This window comes from Alosa pseudoharengus, unplaced genomic scaffold, assembly GCF_046254945.1.
Source record: "Alosa pseudoharengus isolate Yale_2024_CS ecotype anadromous, Long Island Sound unplaced genomic scaffold, YU_APseudo_1.1 YU_APseudo_1.1_scf_13, whole genome shotgun sequence".
Taxonomy (NCBI): Eukaryota; Metazoa; Chordata; class Actinopteri; order Clupeiformes; family Clupeidae; genus Alosa; species Alosa pseudoharengus.
The window spans coordinates 36,785,401-36,811,648 of NW_027468598.1; the positions used below are offsets into that span (position 1 = coordinate 36,785,401).

Consider the following 26,248-nt stretch of genomic DNA (forward strand, 5'->3'; position numbering starts at 1 on the left):
ATGAAATAATGTATTTTATTTAAAGAATTCATATAAAATACAGCGTGCATACAGTGACTATAAAAAGAGGTGTGCCCGATGAGTCCCATATAGGATAACTATTCTGCATTGGTTTGGAGTCACTAGGTCACATGACTTGGAAGGTATTGAAAAAAGAGGACCATTCATATAGGAAATAATGTATTTTTTTACAATATATTAATATAAAATACAGTGTGCATACAGTGAACATAAAAAGAGGTGTGTCTGATGAGTCCCATATAGGATAACTATTCTGCATTGGTTTGGAGTCACTAGGTCACATGACTTGGGAGGTATTGAAAAAAGAGGACCATTCATATAGGAAATAATGTATTTTTTTACAATATATTCATATAAAATACAGTGTGCATACAGTGACCATAAAAAGAGGTGTGCCCGATGAGTCCCATATAGGATAACAATTCTGCATTGGTTTGGAGTCACTAGGTCACATGACCTGGGAGGTATTGAAAAAAGGAGACTGTTTCTTATATGAAATAATGTATTATCTTCAAAATATTCATATAGAATACAGTGTGCATACAGTGACTATAAAAAGAGGTGTGTCTGATGAGTCCCATATAGGATAACTATTTTGAATTGGTTTGGAGTCACTAGGTCACATGATGTCAAAGCTATTGACAAAAAAGACTATGAAGGTAATTCAGAAGTTACTTTTTAGACGGTCCCTATGGTCGGCTGGGAGCAAGTAGACAGGTCATCTGTTTGTACATTGTCTGCAAACTCGGGGTGAAACCGGCCGCATAATTTTTTTTTATTTTTTATATCTGTCGAATATCCGAATATCAAATATCAAACTAACTTCACCTCGGTTCAATGTACTATGTTGTGATAAGACCTTAGCAGAGTTTATAGTTTACTTGAACTTTTAATGCAGCAGTTTTGAACAAATTTGCGCAGCATGGTCACGATGCTAAGCGGATTTAATAGCAATTTAGCCCACTGTTCTATGCAGTTCTTCTATGTGGCAACAACAATCGTGAATATTTTGTTAAATGCACATGCAGAGGAGCAGCGGGCTCGTTACGAGAGAGAGCGGGCGGGGCGAGGAAAGGCTGTGTGAGTAAAAAGTGCAGCTCAATGAAATTAGATAGATAGATAGATAGATAGATAGATAGATAGATACTTTATTGATCCCCAAGGGGAAATTCAGGGAAAATTCAATTAATTTATCTTATCTTTAAAAAAGTAGGCCTACAACATAGAACAATGTGTTCTATCAATGTGTGGTGGTTTTGATTTCGTGGTGCCCAGCCACAGATTTGTCAACGTATGGAAAACACTGAAGGTGTAAAATTAAAAATATTTAGCAGCACACGTTATGCTTGACGAATCGACTCTCATATTTTGCGTCGACGTATTTTTTGCTTCGACGTCATCGATTACGTCGACGCGTTGTCCCAGCCCTACTGACATGTGAATGACAAACTGACTGACAGTACAAGTATACAAGGAGTTGTATTTGTCACATATAGGCTACTACATGCAGTTAGTAAAATCATAGTGATGTGATAGTGAAATGATGTACTCAGGCCTATGTGATCAAATATGTATTATGTGTGTGTGTGTGTGTGTGTGTGTGTGTGTGTGTGTTTGTTTGAGGAAGTGTGGGAGGAGATTGTTTGTGTGATAGAGAGGGAGTGTGTGTGGGGAGAGGTTGTGTGTATGTGTGTGTGTGGATGTGAAAGTGTGGGTCTGTGGAGGGCAGAGATCAGTGTGGTTGTGTGTGTGTGTGTGTGTGTGTGTGTGTGTGTGTGTTTGTGTATGAAAATGTGAGTCTGTGAAGAGCAGAGGTCGGTCTGGCTGTGTGTGTGTGTGTGTGTGTGTGTGTGTATGAGTGTGTGTGTGTGTTTGAGGAAGTGTGGGAGTGTGTGTAAATTGGAATGTGTGTGTGTGTTTGAGAGAGAGAGAGAGCAGGAGTGTGAGTGAGGAAGTGTGGGGAGAGGTTCTAGTTGTGTGTGTAGATTGGAGTGTGTGTGTTTGAGAGAGAGAGAGAGAGTAGGAGTGTATGTGAGGAAGTGTGTGTTTGTGTGTGTGATCGAGAGGGAGTGTGTGTGGGGGAGGTTGTGAGTGTGTGTGTGTGTGTGTCAGTAGATGATTGGGGAGTAATATTCAGATGTATCATAATGTGTCTCCAGGCTGCGGGTCTGTCAGCTGACAGAGAAGAGCTGTTCCTATCTGGCCTCTGCTCTCACATCACTCTCCTCAAGACTCAGACTGCTGGACCTGAGTTGGAATGACCTGCGAGACTCAGGAGTGGAACTTTTATGTTCTGCTCTTTCTCATCAAAACTGCAAACTGGAGGAACTATGGTAAGCATCATTTCATGTAGTGATTGTATGTGAGTGATTTTGTGTGTGTATGTAGGAGAGTGTGTGTGTTTCTATGTGGGAGAGAATGTGTATGTGTGTAAGAGAAAATGTGTTGAGTGACTGTATGTGCTCATATGGAAGTGTGTGTGTTTCTGGGTCTGTATGTCATGGATTGTGCATGTGTGAGAGAGCGTGTGTGTGTGTGGATGCAGGTGTGTGGGTATTGATCGGGTGGGTGGGTGTTAGGGCTGCACAATTAATCGAATTTTAATCACGATTTTGGCTTCCCACGATCAAATTTGCGTGATCGAGCGATATTTCAAATGCGTGCTCTACCCATAGAACCAACCTGGCAACCCATAGAACGCTCCGCTACAAAACAAATCAAGCGCTCCTTAAACCTGTCTGACCATGTGCCTTCATGCAGCTTAGCAATGACAGCTGTTCCCTGCACTGCTCAGCCTGATGCACTGTGGACTAGTGACATTATGTTAACTATTAGTAGGCTAGTTAGACTATACAATAAACGACGATCAAAAATCAAATGTGTGGCACAGCAGAAGGCCAAGAGCTTGTCATTGATCTTCGATTGATCATCCATTGTTCGAAAATATTTCGGATTTCAGGCAAGTTAAGTTAACCAAAAATATAAGCAAAGCAGGGCTCTCAACTCATACCGTGAAACACATCACATGACATGCCTTTTTTATCACGTTAACTTTTAGTCCTTGTTTGCCTATACTGTAATAAGAGTTGAGCTAACGACGGGATCCGTGAATTTTATTTATGTATTTTATAAGCTACACGTGCAACCTACAATGCATATGCGTTTCAAGACACAGCCTACTCAAAACGAGTGAACAATAATGAAAATGTAGCCTACACGTCAGTGTTTTACATATCAACAAATGATTAAACCAGGGGTGTCCAAACTGCGGCCAGCCATGCACTTTAATCCGGCCCGCCAAGCATTTATTAGTTTATCATGGGCCGCTCGCTATTTTTTTCCAGCGATAGACGACGTTGTGGTTAACTTTAGGCTACTGCAAACTGCGTTACACTCTTCTTAGAGAACGTTTACAATGTCAATGTCAAAACAGCTTGTCACATCGAGATACATAGTATCTCCATTGCAGCAGATCTAACTACGTTATGCTAGTCCATTTAATTGGGGACGCATTTGAGCGTGGGAGAGAGGGCGATGGCAACAGTAGTTCCCAATACTGGCCATTAAAAACTGTGAGAGGGCACAGCCATAGGCACAGCACTAGCCATAGGATATATTTGAGTGGAGCTGGCAGAGTCTTAAAGTGACAGTGCACCATTTATAAATAAATGAAACAGCATCAAATTAACAGTATTTCTTAAGAAATACATTTTCTACAACAGAATTATTTTGTCATTTAAATAATACAAAACATTATTATTATTATTATTATTATTATTATTATTTGTGTGTGGCCCGCTGGCCAATTTTCAAAACCCAATGTGGCCCTTCAGTCAAAAAGTTTGGACACCCCTGGACTAACGATTACAGTAAACTCATGAACACGAAGCAGAGCTTAAGTGGCTAATGGGGAGCGTTGGGAGGATTCCCGGTGGGCGTTTTCCCAAATATTAACAAAGTAGCACGCACAAAACATTTGTTTGGAAGTTGTTTGGAAGTTTGGAAGTCACAGTCAAATCTATGCAGTAATTTAGGGGAGAAAATGTGAGGGGAAGAATTTGGGTGAGCCAGATAGCAAGTCCAATATGTTTAGGGAAAAAAATATTTTTGTCACTAAAATTAATTAATAATCGTGATAAATAATCGTGATCTCAATATTGATCAAAATAATCGTGATTATCATTTTGGTCATAATCGTGCAGCCCTAGTGGGTGTGTTCGGGTGTGTGTGTGTGTGTGTGTGTGTGTGTGTGTGTGTGTGTGTGTGTGTGTGTGTGTGTGTGTGTGTGGATGTGAAAGTGTGGGTCTGTGGAGGGCAGATATCAGTGTGGTTGTGTGTGTGTGTGTGTGTTTGAGGAAGTGTGGGGGTGGTTGTGGGAGTGTGTGTAAATTGGAATGTGTGTGTGTGTTTGAGAGAGAGAGAGAGCAGGAGTGTGAGTGAGGAAGTGTGGGGAGAGGTTCTGAGGTTCTGGTTGTGTGTGTAGATTGGAGTGTGTGTGTTTGAGAGAGAGAGAGAGAGAGAGAGAGAGAGAGAGAGTAGGAGTGTGTGTGAGGAAGTGTGTGTTTGTGTGTGTGATAGAGAGGGAGTGTGTGTGGGGGGAAGTTGTGAGTGTGTGTGTGTGTGTTTGAAATTTTGGGTCTGTGGACGGCAGGGAGCAGTTTAATCAGTGACCAGTTTGTCTCTCTGTGTGTGTGTGTGTGTGTGTGTGTGTGTGTGTGTGTGTGTGTGTGTGTGTGTCAGTAGATGATTAGAGAGTAATATTCAGATGTATCATGATGTGTCTCCAGGCTGCAGGGCTGTAAGCTGACAGAGAAGAGCTGTTCCTATCTGGCCTCTGCTCTCACATCACTCTCCTCAAGACTCAGACTGCTGGAGCTGAGTGAGAATGACCTGCAGGACTCAGGAGTGGAACTTTTATGTTCTGCTCTTTCTCATCAAAACTGCAAACTGGAGAAACTACGGTAAGCATCATTTCATGTAGTGATTGTATGTGAGTGATTTTGTGTGTGTATGTAGGAGAGTGTGTGTGTTTCTATGTGGGAGAGAATGTGTATGTGTGTGAGAGAAAATGTGTTGAGTGACTGTATGTGCTCATATGGAAGTGTGTGTGTTTCTGGGTCTGTATGTCATGGATTGTGCATGTGTATGTGTAGGAGACAGAGAGAGTGTGTGTGTGTGGATGCAGGTGTGGCTGGATGTGGATGTGAAAGTGTGGGAATGTGATCGGAAGGGATCGGTGTGTGTGTGTGTGTGTGTGTGTTTGTCTGTGTGTGTGTGATGGGAGTGTGTGTGGGTATTGATCGTGTGTGTGTGTGTGTGTGTGCGGGTGTGGATGCGGGTGTGGCTGGATGTGAAAGTGTGAGACTGTGAAGGGAAGGGATCGATTTGTCTGTGTGTGTGTGATGGTAGTTTTGCATGTGTGTGGGATAGGGTTGCAAAGGGGCGGAAAATTTTCGGTAAATTTCCGGAAACTTACCATGGGAAGTTAAGCTGGGGAATTTTGGAAATATTCCAAATTGGAAACTTTAATGGAATTAAAGGTAATTATGGGAATTAATTGGAATTTATGGTAATTAACTGTGAATTTTGGGTAATTCATACAAACTGTTTCATATGTAAACAAACATTTTGTTTTGTAATAATCAATTTGATTTGAATGTTTGTATTTTCGCTTAGCTTAGCATACAAAGTTAACTAGCATGCTAGTGGGAATCCCATTCTCTGCCTATTGTTTACTAGCATGCTAAACTAGCAACACTGAACTGCCCAAGATACACCACACCACACCACTCAACAACAAAATCCGATTGGTTGGAACCTTTTTTTCCCATGCACATGAACGCACCATAGGTTTCCTTTATGTCTAGCCTATGCTAGTTGCTGTGTGCATGTGACTGACTGATGTGCAGGGTACAAATTCGACTGAAAATGCATTAAATCAGGTTGTTTTAACTAATATTATGCTCTAGATGGGGTTTTGTCCACTACATTTAAGTTCCCTGTTATAGACTAACTTTCCATATAAAAAATTCCCAGTTTATTCCCATTAATTCCCGTTTATTCCTGTTAATTCCCATATATTCCCGTTAATTCCCATGGAAAGTTTCCAACTTTGAAAATTCCCGGAATTTTGCAACCCTAGTGTGGGAGAGGAAATGTATATGTGTGTGTGATGGAGTGTGGATGAGGATCAAATACCCTCTCCAGCTCTTGAAGTTCCTGCTTGCCCCTGCTGGTCCACCATCTCAGTGCCATAGAACGCTCCGCTACAAAACAAATCAAGCGCTCCTTAAACCTGTCTGACCATGTGCCTTCATGCAGCCTAGCAATGACAGCTGTTCCCTGCACTGCTCAGCCTGATGCACTGTGGACTACTGACATTATGTTAACTATTAGTAGGCTAGTTAGACTATACAATAAACGACGATCAAAAATCAAATGTGTGGCACAGCAGAAGGGCAAGAGCTTGTCATTGATCTTCGATTGATCATCCATTGTTCGAAAATATTTCGGATTTCAGGCAAGTTAAGTTAACCAAAAATATAAGCAAAGCAGGGCTCTCAACTCATACCGTGAAACACATCACATGACATGCCTTTTTTATCACATTAACTTTTAGTCCTTGTTTGCCTATACTGTAATAAGAGTTGAGCTAACGACGGGATCCGTGAATTTTATTTATGTATTTTATAAGCTACACGTGCAACCTACAATGCATATGCGTTTCAAGACACAGCCTACTCAAAACGAGTGAACAATAATGAAAATGTAGCCTACACGTCAGTGTTTTACATATCAACGAATGATTAAACCAGGGGTGTCCAAACTGCGGCCAGCCATGCACTTTAATCCGGCCCGCCAAGCATTTATTAGTTTATCATGGGCCGCTCGCTATTTTTTTCCAGCGATAGACGACGTTGTGGTTAACTTTAAGCTACTGCAAACTGCGTTACACTCTTCTTAGAGAACGTTTACAATGTCAATGTCAAAACAGCTTGTCACATCGAGATGCATAGTATCTCCATTGCAGCAGATCTAACTACGTTATGCTAGTCCATTTAATTGGGGACGCATTTGAGCGTGGGAGAGAGGGCGATGGCAACAGTAGTTCCCAATACTGGCCATTAAAAACTGTGAGAGGGCACAGCCATAGGCACAGCACTAGCCATAGGCTATATTTGAGTGGAGCTGGCAGAGTCTTAAAGTGACAGTGCACCATTTATAAATAAATGAAACAGCATCAAATTAACAGTATTTCTTAAGAAATAAATTTTCTACAACAGAATTATTTTGTAATTTAAATAATACAAAACATTATTATTATTATTATTATTATTATTATTATTATTTGTGTGTGGCCCGCTGGCCAATTTTCAAAACCCAATGTGGCCCTTCAGTCAAAAAGTTTGGACACCCCTGGACTAACGATTACAGTAAACTCATGAACACGAAGCAGATCTTAAGTGGCTAATGGGGAGCGTTGGGAGGATTCCCGGTGGGCGTTTTCCCAAATATTAACAAAGTAGCACGCACAAAACGTCACTAAAATTAATTAATAATCGTGATAAATAATCGTGATCTCAATATTGATCAAAATAATCGTGATTATCATTTTGGTCATAATCGTGTAGCCCTAGTGGGTGTGTTCGGGTGTGTGTGTGTGTGTGTGTGTGTGTGTGTGGATGTGAAAGTGTGGGTCTGTGGAGGGCAGATATCAGTGTGGTTGTGTGTGTGTGTGTGTGTGTGTGTGTTTGAGGAAGTGTGGGGGTGGTTGTGGGAGTGTGTGTAAATTGGAATGTGTGTGTGTGTTTGAGAGAGAGAGAGAGCAGGAGTGTGAGTGAGGAAGTGTGGGGAGAGGTTCTGGTTGTGTGTGTAGATTGGAGTGTGTGTGTTTGAGAGAGAGAGAGAGAGTAGGAGTGTGTGTGAGGAAGTGTGTGTTTGTGTGTGTGATAGAGAGGGAGTGTGTGTGGGGGGAAGTTGTGAGTGTGTGTGTGTGTGTTTGAAATTTTGGGTCTGTGGACGGCAGGGAGCAGTTTAATCAGTGACCAGTTTGTCTCTGTGTGTGTGTGTGTGTGTGTGTGTGTGTGTGTGTGTGTGTGTGTGTGTGTGTGTGTGTGTGTGTGTGTGTGTGTGTGTGTGTGTGTGTGTGTGTGTGTGTGTGTGTGTGTGTGTGTGTGTGTGTGTGTGTGTGTGTGTGTGTGTGTGTGTGTGTGTGTGTGTCAGTAGATGATTAGAGAGTAATATTCAGATGTATCATGATGTGTCTCCAGGCTGCAGGGCTGTAACCTGACAGAGAAGAGCTGTTCCTATCTGGCCTCTGCTCTCACATCACTCTCCTCAAGACTCAGACTGCTGGACCTGAGTGAGAATGACCTGCAGGACTCAGGAGTGGAACTTTTATGTTCTGCTCTTTCTCATCAAAACTGCAAACTGGAGAAACTACGGTAAGCATCATTTCATGTAGTGATTGTATGTGAGTGATTTTGTGTGTGTATGTAGGAGAGTGTGTGTGTTTCTATGTGGGAGAGAATGTGTATGTGTGTGAGAGAAAATGTGTTGAGTGATTGTATGTGCTCATATGGAAGTGTGTGTGTTTCTGGGTCTGTATGTCATGGATTGTGCATGTGTATGTGTAGGAGACAGAGAGAGTGTGTGTGTGTGTGTGGATGCAGGTGTGGCTGAATGTGGATGTGAAAGTGTGGGAATGTGATCGGAAGGGATCGGTGTGTGTGTGTGTGTGTGTGTGTGTGTGTGTTTGTCTGTGTGTGTGTGATGGGAGTGTGTGTGGGTATTGATTGTGTGTGTGTGTGTGTGTGTGCGGGTGTGGATGCGGGTGTGGCTGGATGTGAAAGTGTGAGACTGTGAAGGGAAGGGATCGATTTGTCTGTGTGTGTGTGATGGTAGTTTTGCATGTGTGTGGGATAGGGTTGCAAAGGGGCGGAACATTTTCGGTAAATTTCCGGAAACTTACCATGGGAAGTTAAGATGGGGAATTTTGGAAATATTCCAAATTGGAAACTTTAATGGAATTAAAGGTAATTATGGGAATTAATTGGAATTTATGGTAATTAACTGTGAATTTTGGGTAATTAATACAAACTGTTTCATATATAAACAAACATTTTGTTTTGTAATAAGCAATTTGATTTGAATGTTTGTATTTTCGCTTAGCTTAGCATACAAAGTTAACTAGCATGCTAGTGGGAATCCCATTCTCTGCCTATTGTTTACTAGCATGCTAAACTAGCAACACTGAACTGCCCAAGATACACCACACCACTCAACAACAAAATCCGATTGGTTGGAACCTTTTTTTCCCATGCACATGAACGCACCATAGGTTTCCTTTATGTCTAGCCTATGCTGATTGCTGTGTGCATGTGACTGACTGATGTGCAGGGTACAAATTCGACTGAAAATGCATTAAATCAGGTTGTTTTAACTAATATTATGCTCTAGATGGGGTTTTGTCCACTACATTTAAGTTCCCTGTTATAGACTAACTTTCCATATTAAAAATTCCCAGTTTATTCCCATTAATTCCCGTTTATTCCTGTTAATTCCCATATATTCCCGTTAATTCCCATGGAAAGTTTCCAACTTTGAAAATTCCCAGAATTTTGCAACCCTAGTGTGGGAGAGGAAATGTATGTGTGTGTGTGATGGAGTGTGGATGAGGATCAAATACCCTCTCCAGCTCTTGAAGTTCCTGCTTGCCCCTGCTGGTCCACCATCTCAGTGTCAAGGTCGCCTCCAGCTCCCCTTGCACCTTGTTGCTGACCGCCACTGCCATCTAGAGAAAACAATGAACAACTCTGTTTCATATGAGTTCAGATGCAAAGCCCTCTAAAAGCTATGACAAAAATAGGCCAATTTTAAGTTTTATTTTTAAGCATTTTCATCTATGACAATCAAAAATGTTACTATCAAGTAGGCCTACAGAAAGTCAAGCCCAAACAAAATTAGATTAGCTGATTTTTAAATGTTGGTCAATAGAAATATAGCCTGTTTTGTAAACTCATCACATGCACTAAAGGTTTTTGCATCTGGCATTATATCGCAGTAACAGTGTGGTAGGTAATGTTATTACCCATAAGTACAGATAATATATCTCTCCATCCATGCATACCATGGAGATAGCATGGTTCTGGCTAGTAAATAAAGTTCATGATAGATACTTAATCCAGACAGCCACAGTACACATCATGTAGACCGTTTACAGACAGACATGGCGATTAGGAGTTATTCCCAAAGAAGAATTCCAAAGAAGAATCCCAGATAAACAAACGTCCAGAAATTAAAACTAAGTAGGGAAACGTGGATCAGAGTATGTTAGCTTGCTAGTATTGATAGAAGAATGAAAGCTAGACTACAGCATGACTAGCCTGTGTTATTACCGTGTTATGTCCACAAATTAAACAACCTAGAAGGGTAACTTGGTAGCAATACAAGTCTCATAAAAAGCGTGAATGATGTTTTTGACTCTTAACTTACCTTCGGAAACGTCAGGTCAGGCAACCTTATTAAAAAAGTTCCGAAGGTCTTGCTGTCCTTTGCGCCTGGCCATCCTCAACTAAAAACCTGGAACGCTGCTGTGCTGCTGCTTGAACCTGGCAGCTCGGGGTCGGGGGCAAGGCTACCTAGCGAAATTCACTGGCATGTTTTCCTAAATATTGAAAAATGAATTTTAAGTGGGTATACTGAACATTTTAGGTGGGTATACTGAAATAACCAAAATTTTGAGGTGGGTATACGGCGTATACCTGCGTTCTACGTAGACTACACCACTGATTGGGGGGTAATATTTAGATGTATCATGATGTGTCTCCAGGCTGCAGGGCTGTAACCTGACAGAGAAGAGCTGTTCCTATCTGGCTTCTGCTCTCACATCACTCTCCTCAAGACTCAGACTGCTGGACCTGAGTAGGAATGACCTTCTGGACTCAGGAGTGGAACTTTTATGTTCTGCTCTTTCTCATCAAAACTGCAAACTGGAGGAACTACAGTAAGCATCATTTCATGTAGTGATTGTATGTGAGAGATCATGTGTGTGCATGTAGGGGAGTGTGTGTGTTTATATGTGGGAGAGAATGTGTGGGAGAGAAAGTGTGTGGAGTGACCATATGTGCTCAAATGTAAGTGTGTGTGTTTTGGGATATTTTGTGTTTCTGTGTCTGTGTGTCATGGATTGTGCATGTGTATGTGTAGGAGACAGAGAGAGCATTTGTGTGTGTGTGTGTGTGTGAGGGTGGGTGTGGATAGGAAAAAGTATTTGAAGGTGTGGTCAGTGAATGTGTGTGATGGAGAGAGTGAGTTTGTGTGAGGGAGTGTGTGGTTGATGTGGTATTAGTGTGTGTCTGTGGTGTGTGTGTGTATGATGAACACTGTGTGTTTGTGAGTGTAAGAGAGAGTTTGAGTGTGTGGTGGAGTGGGGGTCAGGGAGTGTGTGTGTGTGTGTGTGGTGGAGATGTGAGTGCAACAGAGGGTGTGTGCATGTGGATATTGGAGATATTGGAGACTATGTGTGTGTGTGTGTGTAGGGGACAGTGTGTGTCTGTGTGTGTGTTTTACCCACAAGGTCCACCCTGCTACACTAAGGGCACCTTCTTTAAGCTGCTCGTCCCTACCTATTCACCTCCATCTCCACCCCACCTCCACCCACCTCCATCTCCACCCCACCTCGAGAGATCAGTGTGGTTGTGTGAATGTGTTTGTTTGTGTATGAAAATGTGAATCTGTGAAGGGCAGGGGTCGGTCTGGCTGTGAGTGTGTGTCTGTGTGTGTGAGGAAGTGTGGGGAGAGGTTGTGTGTGTGTGTGTGTGTGTGTGTGTGTGTGTGTGTGTGTGTGTGTGTGTGTGTGTGTGTGTGTGTGTGTGTGTGTGTGTGTGTGTGTGTGTGTGTGTGTGTGTGTGTGTGTGTGTGTGTGTGTGTGTGTGTGTGTGTGTGTGTGTGTGTGTGTGTGTGTGTGAGTAGATGATTAGAGAGTAATATTCAGATGTATCATGATGTGTCTCCAGGCTGCAGGTCTGTGAGCTGACAGAGAAGAGCTGTTACTATCTGGCCTCTGCTCTCACATCACTCTCCTCAAGACTCAGACTGCTGGACCTGAGTGGGAATTTTGGCGTGCGGGACTCAGAAGTGGAACTTTTATGTTCTGCTCTTTCTCATCAAAACTGCAAACTGGAGGAACTATGGTAAGCACCATTTCATGTAGTGATTGTATGTGAGAGATCATGTGTGTGCATTTAGGGGAGTGTGTGTGTTTCTATTTGTGGGAGAAAAGGTGTGTGAGAGAAAGTGTGTGGAGTGACCATATGTGCTCAAATGTAAGTGTGTGTGTTTTGGGATATTTTGTGTTTCTGTGTCTGTGTGTCATGGATTGTGCATGTGTATGTGTAGGAGACACAGAGAGCATTTGTGTGTGTGTATGTGTGTGTGTGGTGTGTGTGTGTATGATGAACACTGTGTGTTTGTGAGTGTAAGAGAGAGTTTGAGTGTGTGGTGGAGTGGGGGTCAGGGAGTGTGTGTGTGTGTGGTGGAGATGTGAGTGCAACAGAGGGTGTGTGCATGTGGATATTGGAGACCGTGTGTGTGTGTGTGTAGGGGACAGTGTGTGTCTGTGTGTGTGTTTTACCCACAAGGTCCACCCTGCTACACTAAGGGCACCTTCTTTAAGCTGCTCGTCCCTACCTATTCACCTCCATCTCCACCCCACCTTCACCCACCTCCATCTCCACCCCACCTCGAGAGATCAGTGTGGTTGTGTGAATGTGTGTGTTTGTGTATGAAAATGTGAATCTGTGAAGGGCAGGGCTCGGTCTGGCTGTGAGTGTGTGTCTGCGTGTGTGTGTGTGTGTGAGGAAGTGTGGGGGGAGGTTGTGGGAGTGTGTGTAAATTGGAGTGTGTGTCTGTGTTTGAGAGAGAGAGAGCAGGAGTGTGTGTAGATTGGAGTATGTGTGTGTTTGTGGGAGAGTTTGTGTGTGTGATAGAAAGGGAGTATGTGTGAGGAAGTGTGGGGAGAGGTTGTTTTTGTGTGTGTGTGTATGTGTGTGTGTGTGTGAGTGTGTGTGTGAGTAGATGATTGGGGAGTAATATTCATATGTATCATGATGTGTCTCCAGGCTGCGGGTCTGTGAGCTGACAGAGAAGAGCTGTTCCTATCTGGCCTCTGCTCTCACATCACTCTCCTCAAGACTCAGACTGCTGGACCTGAGTGGGAATGACCTGCAGGACTCAGGAGTGGAACTTTTATGTTCTGCTCTTTCTCATCAAAACTGCAAACTGGAGGAACTACAGTAAGCATGATTTCATGTAGTGATTGTATGTGAGTGATTATGTGTGTGCTTTGTGGAGAGCAGGGATCGGGGTGGCTGAGACAGTTTGTGTGTTTGTGTGTGTTCGTGTGAGTTAACTGTATGTAGATGGGAGAGTGTGTGTGTGTTGCGTAAGATAGAGGTTGAGTGTGTGTTGGACTGGACTTATATAATTATACTTACTTTTGATCCCGTGAAGGAAAATTGGTCTCTGCATTCATCCCAATTTGTAAATTAGTGAAACACACTCAGCACACAGTGAACACACCGTGAGGTGAAGCACACACTAATCCCAGCGCAGTAAGCTGCCTGCAACAACAGCGGCGCTCGGGGAGCAGTGAGGGGTTAGATGCCTTGCTCAAGGGCACTTCAGCCGCTCCTACTACAAGTCCGAAACGCTAACCAGTAGGCCACGGCTGCACCCAATGTTGTAGGAGACAGAGAGAGTGTGTGTGTGTGTGTGTGTGTGAGGGTGGATGTGGATAGAAAAACGTATTTGAAGGTGTGGTCAGTGAATGTGTGTGATAGAGAAAGTGAGTTTGTGTGAGGGAGTGTGTGGTTGATGTGGTATTAGTATAAGTATAAGTATATATACTCTTTTGATCCCGTGAGGGAAATTTGGTCTCTGCATTTATCCCAATCCGTGAATTAGTGAAACACACTCAGCACACAGTGAACACACAGTGAGGTGAAGCACACACTAATCCCGGCGCAGTGGGCTGCCTGCATCAACAGCGGTGCTCGGTACGTAGACTACACCACTGATTGGGGGGTAATATTCATATGTATCATGATGTGTCTCCAGGCTGGAGGGCTGTAACCTGACAGAGAAGAGCTGTTCCTATCTGGCTTCTGCTCTCACATCACTCTCCTCAAGACTCAGACTGCTGGACCTGAGTAAGAATGACCTGCAGGACTCAGGAGTGGAACTTTTATGTTTTGCTCTTTCTCATCAAAACTGCAAACTGGAGGAACTACAGTAAGCATCATTTCATGTAGTGATTGTATGTGAGAGATCATGTGTGTGCATGTAGGGGAGTGTGTGTGTTTATATGTGGGAGAGAATGTGTGGGAGAGAAAGTGTGTGGAGTGACCATATGTGCTCAAATGTAAGTGTGTGTGTTTTGGGATATTTTGTGTTTCTGTGTCTGTGTGTCATGGATTGTGTGTGTCATGGATTGTGCATGTGTATGTGTAGGAGACAGAGAGAGCATTTGTGTGTGTGTGTGTGTGTGTGAGGGTGGGTGTGGATAGGAAAAAGTATTTGAAGGTGTGGTCAGTGAATGTGTGTGATGGAGAGAGTGAGTTTGTGTGAGGGAGTGTGTGGTTGATGTGGTATTAGTGTGTGTGTGTGGTGTGTGTGTGTGTATGATGAACACTGTGTGTTTGTGAGTGTAAGAGATAGTTTGAGTGTGTGGTGGAGTGGGGGTCAGGGAGTGTGTGTGTGTGTGTGTGGTGGAGATGTGAGTGCAACAGAGGGTGTGTGCATGTGGATATTGGAGATATTGGAGACCGTGTGTGTGTGTAAAAGAGAGTGTGTGTGAGAGAGAAGTGTGTAGGGGAGAGTGTGTGTGAGAGAGAAGGAGTTTGTGAGTGAGGAAGTGTGGGGAAAGTGTGTGTGTCTGTGTGTGTTTTACCCACAAGGTTCACCCTGCTACACTAAGGGCACCTTCTTTAACCCATTTACTCCTAAAATGCCTGCTAAAAACGCCTATAGAATCCTATGGCATTCTAGACTAAATAACCTTATTTCCTGAGGGTTTTCTGAAAACATACTAAAAATTGTCAACGTTTACCAAAATTTAATATCTAAGCCTCTGTAGCACCTAGAAACATGACATAAAAAGCATGCTGCGCTACTGGAGGAATCCAGCATCCAGCGGGAGGGTCAATGTTGCGATACGCAGCATCCAGCGGGAGGGTCAATGTTGCGTCATGCAGCATCCAGCGCGAATGGGTTAAGCTGCTCGTCCCTACCTATTCATCTCCACCTCCACCTCCACCTCCACCTCCACCTCCACCTCCACCTCCACCTCCTCTCCTCCTCTCTGTGTGTCATGTGGTTGTGGTTGATGCTGCTCTGTTCTGTACCCTGTGGAGGGTCTTGCTGTTACTCTCTCTGCCTTAAGCGTTCATCGTACTCGACGCATTGGTCATTGCGCACTTCAGTTGCGACGTCACGGGAGCGCCGTAACTATTTATACTTGCGTGTGGTGGTCGCGACACTAGTTGCAGTATTGTCCTGAACAGAGGTGTGGCTGTTGTGGAAAGGCTATCGCTACCTACTTTACACCGTAGAAGAAGAAATGTGAACAATACAGAGTCCCTCTGACCCCCCAGAGCTGGCTGTAACATTGGCATCAATTTCAGTAACCTCGCACCAGCACCTGTGATACTTCAGACTTCAGTTGCTGCTATTTACAAATGAAACACTGAGTTTCTGAAGTGTGTGCAGCTATCTAAGTGGAAAGAGCTTTTTTCAGGTCTTAGCGGTAGAGCTATATTCTGGTTGAAAATAAATCTATCATCACCTTTTTCTGGATTATTGCCATGTCCCTGGGTCCTAGTTCTACTCTTCAACTCTCGCTGGTAACTCCATTAACTTCTCCAGCAAAACTATTAAACATTCATGACAGTAATAACAAACCAGTCCTCCGAACTGCAACTCTCGCTGGTAGCCTAGCCAAGTTAACTTCCCTCTCTTCTCAAACTGACTATTCAAACATCATGACATCATGATTTTATTGAAATGACTCACAGTTAATTGAAGATGTGTGCTAGGCTTTATGAAATGCCTGATGTTGTCTTGTGTTGATGTATGAATGAACGTGTGTGTGTGTGTGTGGGAGTGAAAGTGTGTGTGTGGGAGTGAAAGTGTGTGTTTGTGTGTGTGTGTGGAAGTGGAAGTGTGTATGGTAGAGTGTGTGGGAGTGTGTTTGTGTTAGTGGGAGTGTGTATATGTGTATGGTAGTGTGTGGGAGTATTTGTTTAAGTAGTGTGTATTTGTGTATGGTAGAGTGTGAGTGTGTGCGTGCATGCGTGTTTGTGTGTGTGTGTGTGTTTGTGAAGGTGATGTGTGTGTGTGTGTGTGTGTGTGTGTGTGTGTGTGTGTGTGTGTGTGTGTGTGTGTGTGTAGGAGTGCACTGATTCCTCTACTATGCAGTGGTGCGCCATTGCTGCTAGAATATGAGTGCTGCCGCAAAACAATCACATGATCAGTAATAAGAGAAAACAATTCTCTTAGTTTCCTCATTTATTTGAACTAATGACATAAGACATAATGAATTGGATCCACATATATCCTTATGCACTATGCACAACAATGCAAGTAGCCTAAAACCGTGACTCACAGACTCAAGCAAGCGTCATGGCCTCAATTAGACTTACACACCATCAATACAATGTAATGACATTAAGATAAGTCTAATAGTTTAGCTCTCAGGCGAGATGTGGCCTATGCCATTAAGCTTTCATTTTCAATTCATTGTAAATAATTATGTCCTGTGTTGTGCCATTTCATTTTTGATCATATCAATTTCTAATAACAATGTAATAATATAAGAAATAATTACTACTAATAATAATGTAAAAGGTGAAAATGACCACAAAAGAAAAACATGAATAATCCTATCTATAATGTGACCGGTTCAAGTGCTGCAATAATCTTTGTAGGTGGCATCTTTTCACAGCAGATGCCTTGAATCTCTTGATGGTTTTGTCATATTTGTAACTCAATGTGTCCATTTCTTTCAACAAAATCTGTCATCATTTAAGGAGTATGTTTTCCTTTTTTGTGTTTTGTGTGTTTAATTGTGTGTTTGTCTACAGTATGTGGGAGAGAACGTGTTTGTGTATACAAATGTGTGTGTGTGGGGATGTGTGAGTGTGAGGGAGAGGTTGTGTGTGTGTGGACGGCAGAGGGTGTGTTTGTGTGTGTGTGTGAGTGTACGTAGACTACACCACTGATTGGGGGGTAATATTTAGATGTATCATGATGTGTCTCCAGGCTGCAGGGCTGTGAGCTGACAGAGAAGAGCTGTTCCTATCTGGCCTCTGCTCTCACATCACTCTCCTCAAGACTCAGACTGCTGGACCTGAGTAGCAGTTTCACAAATAACCTGAGTGACTCAGCTGTAGAGGAGCTCTCTGCTCTAGTGAAGGACCCACACTGTAAACTGAAGGAACTTAAGTGAGTAAATATCTAAATACTGTATCTTACTCATGTCTTTAGAACATGACACCCAACATGGATGCTTGTCTTATTTTCTGTCCTCCAGATTCTCTCCTTCGTCTGTCTCCACTGTGGTCCTGCTTTCCTTTCATCCATCGTTCTTCCCTCTCTCTGTCGTTCCTGTCATCCTCTCTTTCTCTGACTGCCCCCTGCTTTGACATCCATTCATGTGGTCTGGACTGTATTTCATTAGACACACGTAACACAAGTGGCTATAAACGGGTCAGTCAGGTCCCTGTCTAGCAACCCCTCAGGGGCTTTCAGTGTTGGCTCCACCTCTACAACAGGTAAGACTAGGGTTGTGACGATGGACGAGATCATCGTCCATCGTGATGGTTGACAGACATCACGACAGGAATCAACCATGGTGATGCCACGCCCCCACATGCCAGGCACTAATTCCTGCTGTAGGCTAAAACATAAAAAAAAGCTTTCCCTGGAAATGAAATTGAGCCTAGAACTGATGCCTATGTAGGGTACTTTAGAGGCTGTCAGCAAAACAGTGCAAACATAAAAGACTTATTAGTCTATGTGAGACTACCGTTTTGTTCAAATAATTCCTGATTGCAACGTGAATGTGTTATTGTCTTTTTTGTTACTGACACACAAAGCTGGCTCCCCATGTTAGCATCCCTGCACTAGCTCCCCATGTTAGCATCCCTGCACTAGCTCCCCATGTTAGCATCCCTGCACTAGCTCCCCATGTTAGCAGCTCTGCACTAGCTCCCCATGTTAGCAGCTCTGCACTAGCTCCCCATGTTAGCAGCTCTGCACTAGCTCCCCATGTTAGCAGCTCTGCACTGGCTCCCCATGTTAGCAGCTCTGCACTGGCTCCCCATGTTAGTTTAAATTGCTTTGGACTGCCCCACGGTCTCGACTTGCTCCAACACTTTAAAAGAATCTCCCAAGTCACCTCAGACATGCGTCATCTGTGTTTTTCAATCTGTGCTTAAAAATAACGTTTTCCATCTTGTGAGTGACAGCTGTTGATCCCTGGAACTGTGGATGGGGGACATAGTGGCTTTGTGTGCATATAGTGTGTGTCTACTGTTATTGTGTACTATGTAAATAATGTACTTTATTTTACTTTGATGAACTGGCCACCACAGTGTCCTGACCTTAACACCATTTAAAGTCTCAGTGACCTGCTGGAGAAGAGTTTACAGAGTGGTTTGAGTCAGTGCAAGATCTCCAAGAACACCACTGTGGACAGAAATCAATATTCTTATATTCCATAAATCTCTCCTATTGTGTGTGTATGGCTAGATTGCTGACTACTACGGCTCCATCTTATTGGCTTTGATTGAGGTTGCTATGGGCAATGTTAAGGTTACTATGGGCGGTCCAGTGTTAACAGGGGAGGGAGCATAATAAATGAGGGCATTTATGAGGTAGAAACCGTGTGTGTGTGTCTGTGTGTGTGTGTGTGCATTGTATAGTGTGTAAACTAGAGAAACTAATGAGTGTTAACACATTAATATGAATTGTTTTCTAGAGTGGGCAAGGAGCCTAATGTGCCTATCTACAGAAAGGAGAGTCCAGCAGCAGCAGCAGCAGCCTTCACTATCAGCTCCCACTCCTCAGATGCTGCAGAGCTGCACCTCAGAGACAAAGCCCAGCAGGACCCAGGAGCACAGCTGCTCTCTCTGGACACTCACAAGTGAGTCTGGTGGACAACACACACACACACACACACACACACACACACACACACACACGCACACACACAGATACACACAGACACACACAAACACTCCCAACTGAGGCTGATGACCAACAGCACATGCACACATACACACACACACACAAACACACTTTGTGAACACTCCCATGTGAGTGTAATGGACAACAGGCCACACACACACACACACACACACACACACACACACACTCTGTGGACAGTCCCATGAGTCTGGTGGATACCAACACACATGTGTCCCAGTATTTTGAAGTGACACATGGGCCCAAACAGCCACAGTTTCATCCTGTTTCCCCAAAGCTTGTGTATCACTAAGGCCAGAGTGTCCGATAATCACCACACACAAGATTCAGTCCTGCATCCAGATAGAACACAACACCAAAACAAAGGCTGCTCCAAAACCAGAACTCCTTATAGGAAAAACAAAACATACACACATCTCACCTCTGATCATGTCGTAGTTGGATTCTGAGGCCCAAAATCTTTACACTTCCAGAATATACTCCCATACCATAATAATCCACTGGTTCAGACCCGGCTGCAGAGTACAGTGACGGGGGGCATTTGCAATTCCTAAGGGGGCACAAGTTGTTTTTATTCTGGAGGGGTGTCGTTGGCGGCGCAGTGTCACAGTTAGTTGATGAATTGATAGCCTAATGTTAACTGTGATCGCGAGTAGAGACCCAGCTGTGTAGGACTACCTACCACCTAAATCTCTTGCATGTTGATAAACTGCTGATAACTTTGTCTTTCTAACAAATTTTATCTCCACCATTGACTTTGTTGTGATAGGAACAAACTAGTTCATTTGCATGAGTAGCCTATTGAAATTCATTTGCGCTGTGGTGTTGATAATGCTAACTTTTTTACTGAACGACACCGAGCTGAACTGTCAATCTTGGAGTGTTCGGATTCAAGTAGCCGTTGTGTGTGTGTGTGTGTGAGAGCGGGACAAGGAGAGGTGTGTGTGTGAGAGCGGGACAAGGAGAGGCTGTGTGAGTATTCTGCCACTGCATGTAGTCTAACTAACGAAAGAAGACCTTATCTATGTGAAATAGCAACTAAATAGAAACGTAATAACCTATATGGTGGTCTCAATATGCCCATATTATACCTACAGAGTGTTGATGAGCTGAGGTTCCTGATTATGATGTATGCCACACACAATGGGCCCATATGGTTCATCCATCCATGTTGAAGAGCTGAGAGCACAGTGATCACACAGCATGAGTTGTGCTCACATGACGTGGACTGAGTTGCATGATCCATCTGTAGCAGCCAGACTATAAGGCTACTGTGCTACACCAGAGGCCAGTCACTACAGAACAGCAAACACGACATTGTCCACAGAGTGGGAGTGGGAGAGGTGATGTGGCTACAACTCGGCCTCACTGGGAATTCACAGGCGCCCATATGTAGTTTATACAAATATTTGTTAAAGTGTACTAGTGCACTAAACTGTATTAAAGTGTACTAGTGCACTATACTGCATTAAAGTGTACTACTCGTGTCAGCTGCATGAACTGGTGCCAGGTAGGCAGCAGCAGAGTGTGTGAGAGAGTGAGGAGGACAGGTGTGGTGTGGCCAGGTCATTAAGGTGAGGAGGACAGGTGTGGTGTGGCCAGGTCATTAAGGTGAGGAGGACAGGTGTGGTGTGGCCAGGTCATTAAGGTGAGCAGGACAGGTGTGGTGTGGCCAGGTCGTAAAGGTGAGGAGGACAAGTGTGGTGTGGCCAGGTCGTAAAAGTGAGCAGGACAGGTGTGGCCAGGTCATTAAGGTGTCTGACACCCGCAGTTAATCGAAGGTGATTTCAGGTGAGAAAGTACCTGGAACAGACACACAAAGTAACAGATACCATGCCTTTAACTGTATGTGTTTGTGTGCGTGTGTTTGTGTGCGTGTGTTTGTGTGTGTTTGTGTGCGTGTGTGTGTGTGTGTGTGTGTGTTAAAGGGAGGAGCACCACAGTGATGCCCCAAAGAGGAGCTGTGAATCCTGTGCTGAAGTTCCAGACTCCAGCCACTGGATCCTGATGAAGCCTGAAGTCTCCACAGAGAAGAGCGTCTCCACCTACAGCCTGAGCTCTCCTGCAGGGAGCTACGAGTGCCCAGAGTCTGGTCTGCGCTGGACGTGTGCTGGTCCAGTCACCCTGCAGTACTGCTTCATGGACTGGCATGCCTTTGCTGCAGAGCTGGCCCACATGCAGTCCAGACCAGCTGGTCCTCTGATGGACATCAGGCTCATGTCAGGAGAGCTGGAGGAGATCCATCTGCCACATTTCCTCTGTTTGGGGGGTTGTGAGGCGTCTGTGCGTGATGCTGTGAGGGTCCTGCATGGGCGGGACAGCGGAGTGTGTGTGGAGGAGTGCGAGCTGACCCGACACCATGCCAGACTTCTCCACCCCTCCTTCTCTCCTCTTGGAGTTGTGTTCATGTACAACATTTACAACTCTTTAAAAAAATCTCTGCTGTCTCCCATGAGGGTCCACTCCAAAGTGCTGGTCTACCAAAGCAGCACGATGCCCGTTTTCCGCGCCTACCTCCTTCCTGAGGATGCCCATCTGAAGCAGCTGGTGAAGAACGATGAGGAGGAGTTCAGGGGCGTTCAGAGGGACAATCCCCATCCTGTCAGGCCCCTTCAGATGGAGGACTTCTACAGCCTGAGGACTGACTGTCCCTCTAAGATCTACCCAGAGGAGCTGATGCTGAGGTACAGTGCCACCACCCCCAACTTCTGTAAGGTGAAGCTTCTTGAGGCTGCTGCCTCCTTCCACATGGAGCTGTTCAGCTCTGCAGACAGCAGGGGGCAGTGTGTGTGGAGAGCAGAGTTCCAGTCAGGTGATGAGAGTCAGGCCAGAACAGAGGCCAGAGGCTCTCAGTCAGCAGGAGCAGAGAGCAGGAGAGAGACCAACGGAGCTGAGGGGGAGACCAACTCAGGTAGGACACACACACACACACATTATACACACACACACACATTATACACACACACATTATACACACACACACATTATACACACATTATACACACACACACATTATACACACACACATTATACACACACTTTACACACACACATTATACACACACACACACACACACATAGCTCTCCACCCACACACATAGCTCTCCACACCCAACACACCCAACACATAGCCCCATACACATAGCTTCTCCTCCACCCCCAACACATAGCTCTAGATGCCTATCGGAACTCCCCCTATTTCCACCGGTCCCGTATTTCCACCGTCTTGCGTGTATGTGTCACTTAATATCCATTTCTATACAAACCAAGACAGCGGTCTCCTATAGAAACGCAACCACCCACACCATAGGTGTATCTAAATTAGCTATGTACCAAAAATGACATTTTACCGTGACTCGAAGAGCTGTAAACAGCGTTGTAAGGCTACGTGTACACAACCGCTTGGAGCTCCAGTGGAATTTTAATTTCACGACGAGAATTCTCGGTCTAACCGTCCATGTGCCGTTGAAACGGTGTAAATAGGCGACCCATCAGGCCAGCACTATAACTCCGAGCGTGGTAAACAAAATCGGATATTTCAGGCAGTAAATGCTCCCGTTAAGAACCAAACCAGATTTTGTTCAAATCTACACACCTATGGCTACTAAAAAAAATGTAAGGTTCATTTAGTAAATGTTATTTTGAAGTGTTAAAAAACATCGTTGTTTTAGAATTTCTGAACAAAAGTGGTGATAATTGGGGGTGTTTTTTGTTGCTGCTATGCGTTTACGGTATTATTGTCTGAATATGTTCAGCTCTAATGTTAAAGGAACCATATGTAAGAAATGTATTTCAATTAATCATAAAATGGCCCTGATATGTCACTAGACATTAAGAAATCATGTTCATTTCAAATACTTATATCACTGACAACAGTTGTCCGGCCAGGATATTGTCATTTAAAAAGTGAAGTTGCAGCCCTCAACTGATGTTGATGTTGTGTTTTGTCATGTCATGTTGTGTTTTGGGCTGATGTGCCACCCTCCACCTATCTACTAATCACAAAGTCAGTAGTGTTTCGGAATCTGAGTTGGCAACCTTGAGTCAGGGGGGAGGGGGAGGAGGAGGGCATACACCGCTCTACAGTAATTTGAAAGTGATTTGTAGTACCAGTTTTGGCCACAATCTTACATATGGTTCCTTTAAGTTCCATAGACCTATTCTTCAAAAAAAATATTATGAAGCCTAATCAGTGAAGTTATCCACCAAAAATATTTTTCAGTGTGTAGTAATAATCTACTAACTGTGAAAATCAAATATGAAAAAAATGTGTCAGACCCTATTTTGCCTTCTTTAAAAAAAAAAACGGAATTCCTCCTTTCATTTCATAAACGGACTACAACTTAGAAGTCACATGACTTTACCCTTGGACATTACTCACAGTAGCTTGGTTTGTTTATTAGCCTGGTTAGCGTTGACACTTAACATTTACTGCCAGCTCCTCATGTGAGTAGGAGCACAACACAAGTTACCCGAACATAAAGGTAATTACATCGCTCTCCGTCATTACAAAAATATGTAAATCCAATCAAGCAAATTGCCGTTTTGATCAGTTAGAGGTGAAGCGCCCAAACCGGTGACATCACATGCAACTGTTTCGTTATCACCATGTTACAAAAAAACTCAAAACAATTCAACCGATCCTAAAAATAAAGCATGACCACTAGAACAGGGGTCTCCAACCTTTTTGGGAATGAGGGCTACCTGAAGACCCGAAATCATATGGAGGGCTACTCATTTGAAACAAACAGACCCTCACCCCTTTTTTGCGAGGGTAGTCCTCCTAAATTATAATAGGCCTATGTGATTTTTACTTTTAAATTGTCAATATTGTGTAGGCCTACAAGTCTTTATATATTAAGCAACTGTATTTTCATCTGATTCTTCAATACCCACCCACCATTATGAATACAGGGGTTGTTTAAGTTCTGATTTTATAGTGGACAATTCGGTTTTAACATTTCAATAGTAATCACCCACACCACCCTATTATATGAAGACTCCCTTTAAAGTTATTGCACACCTGAAATCTCTCCATGATCTGACAAAAAGTAATGCACAGTCCTGCTCAGTCATGCATGCCACAACATTTTCAGCGCTATTATATGGCAGTAGCCTACGAAGGAGAAAAGGCCTGTGAGCTAAAGCAATTGTTTTTCAGTCCTTGAACAATCATGCAAGAACTGTATTTGACGAACATAGAATGGCCACAGAAATTTTGCAAATATATGCTTCCATTGGCTACACCAGACGAGCAAGTTTTTCCAAAAAGTATTCTAACGTTAGCTTTGAAATACTGCTTGATTGCATACTTTAACTTAACTTAGTTTAGTCTCCTCAATGTACTATGTTGTGATAAGACCTTAGCAGAGTTTACCTTAACTTTAATGCTGCAGTTTTGAACAAATTTGCGCAGCATGGTCACGATGCTAAGCGGATTTAATAGCAATTTAGCCCACTGTGTTCTATGCAGTACTTCTATGTGGCAACAACAATCCTTCAACAATCGTGAATAATTTGTTAAATGCACATGCAGAGGAGGAGCAGCGGGCTCGTTACGAGAGAGAGCGGGCGGGGCAAGGAAAGGCTGTGTGAGTAAAAAGTGCAGCTCAATGAAATTATCTTATCTTTAATTTAAATAGTAGGACTATAACATAACCTCAATGTGTGGTGGCCGGTTTTGATTTCGTGCCACAGCCACAGATTAGTCAACGTATGGAAAACACTGAAGGTGTAAAATTAAAAATATTTAGCAGCACATGTTATGCTTGACGAATCGACTCTCATATTTTGCGTCGACGTATTTTTTGCGTCGACGTCATCGATTACGTCGACGCGTTGTCCCAGCCCTAGTCTAGACTTAAATATCTATTGAAAACTTCACAATGGAGGGTGTTTTTAGAGCGTGATCTGCAGGCGACCTGTTGGCTATTTTTAGAAGGTGCGCTGGGGGCGCCTCATAGCCGTCCCGCGGGCACCGTGTTGGAGACCACAGCACTAGAAGCAATATAGGTGACCCCAATGCATATCATATGGAAGGCATTCAACTAAGTTTCCTATGTGAATCAAGATATATTTTTTCTAAAAAGAAATCCCATCAACTCTAGGAATGCAACCAGTAGGGGACGATGAGATTACTTTCCCTCCCTATGGCGGAGTTATTAGACTGAACGTCATCGGTACTGGGGTACCAAAATTAGAGTGTGCGGTCTGCAAAGGGTTAAACCGAAGTGATTGCAGCGCCACAAGATGCCGGCATACACAAATCGCTCGGCGGATTGGTCTATAAGCAAATGAATGAATGATTGTAAAATATTCGGACATTCATTCAAGTAACTTCTACAGAACTGTCCAGCCATACTCATATTAAGTCATGAATTCAAAAGTTGGTTAAATTATAATTCACAGCAGCACTTAATTTCCTTTGTTGTATTTCTTCTCTTATATTTCACCTCAGAGGCAGCAGCGTTTGTGGACAGGCACAGAGCAGAGCTCATTGGCAGGGTGAGTAACGTGATGCCCATCGCAGATGCGCTGCTCTCCAAGGGACTGGTCCACCCTGAGAAGTATTCAGAGATCAAAGCAGCTCCCACCAATGAGGCAAAGATGCGAGAGATCTATGAGTGTCTGCGCTCAGCTGGAGCTGAGGGGAAAGCAGCCTTCTATGGAGTTCTACTGCAGGAGGAGCCCCACCTGCTCAAAGACCTGAGTACACCTGTCAACAAATGATTGCAAATTACAAATGAACTCTGCCTTTGTATCGTAAACGAGCTAATTAGGCTACCAACCATTTTGTTCAAAAATTCTAAAACAATGATGTTTTTTTAATACTTCAAAATAACATTTGATAAATGAACCTTACATTTTTCAGTAGCTGTGTAGATTTGAACAAAATCTATTTTGGTTCTTACCGGGGCTTTTACTGCCTGAAATATCCGATTTTGTTTGCCACGCTTGGAGT

General features: G+C 43.6%; 1 protein-coding gene across 1 annotated transcript in view; it reads left to right on the forward strand.

Annotated features, from left to right (window-relative positions):
* The window catches only part of LOC143121421 (uncharacterized), a 40,176-nt gene extending 14,160 nt beyond the window's left edge, over nucleotides 1-26,016 (forward strand). Inside the window, exons 6-16 of the mRNA XM_076281780.1 lie at nucleotides 2,181-2,354; nucleotides 4,809-4,982; nucleotides 8,292-8,465; nucleotides 10,853-11,026; nucleotides 12,039-12,215; nucleotides 13,143-13,316; nucleotides 14,140-14,313; nucleotides 17,341-17,523; nucleotides 19,061-19,225; nucleotides 21,216-22,198; nucleotides 25,745-26,016. Of these exons, the coding sequence (XP_076137895.1) occupies nucleotides 2,181-2,354; nucleotides 4,809-4,982; nucleotides 8,292-8,465; nucleotides 10,853-11,026; nucleotides 12,039-12,215; nucleotides 13,143-13,316; nucleotides 14,140-14,313; nucleotides 17,341-17,523; nucleotides 19,061-19,225; nucleotides 21,216-22,198; nucleotides 25,745-26,016 (2,824 nt within the window). The remainder of the gene's footprint in view (nucleotides 1-2,180; nucleotides 2,355-4,808; nucleotides 4,983-8,291; nucleotides 8,466-10,852; nucleotides 11,027-12,038; nucleotides 12,216-13,142; nucleotides 13,317-14,139; nucleotides 14,314-17,340; nucleotides 17,524-19,060; nucleotides 19,226-21,215; nucleotides 22,199-25,744) is intronic.
* The last annotated feature ends 232 nt before the right edge of the window (nucleotides 26,017-26,248 follow it).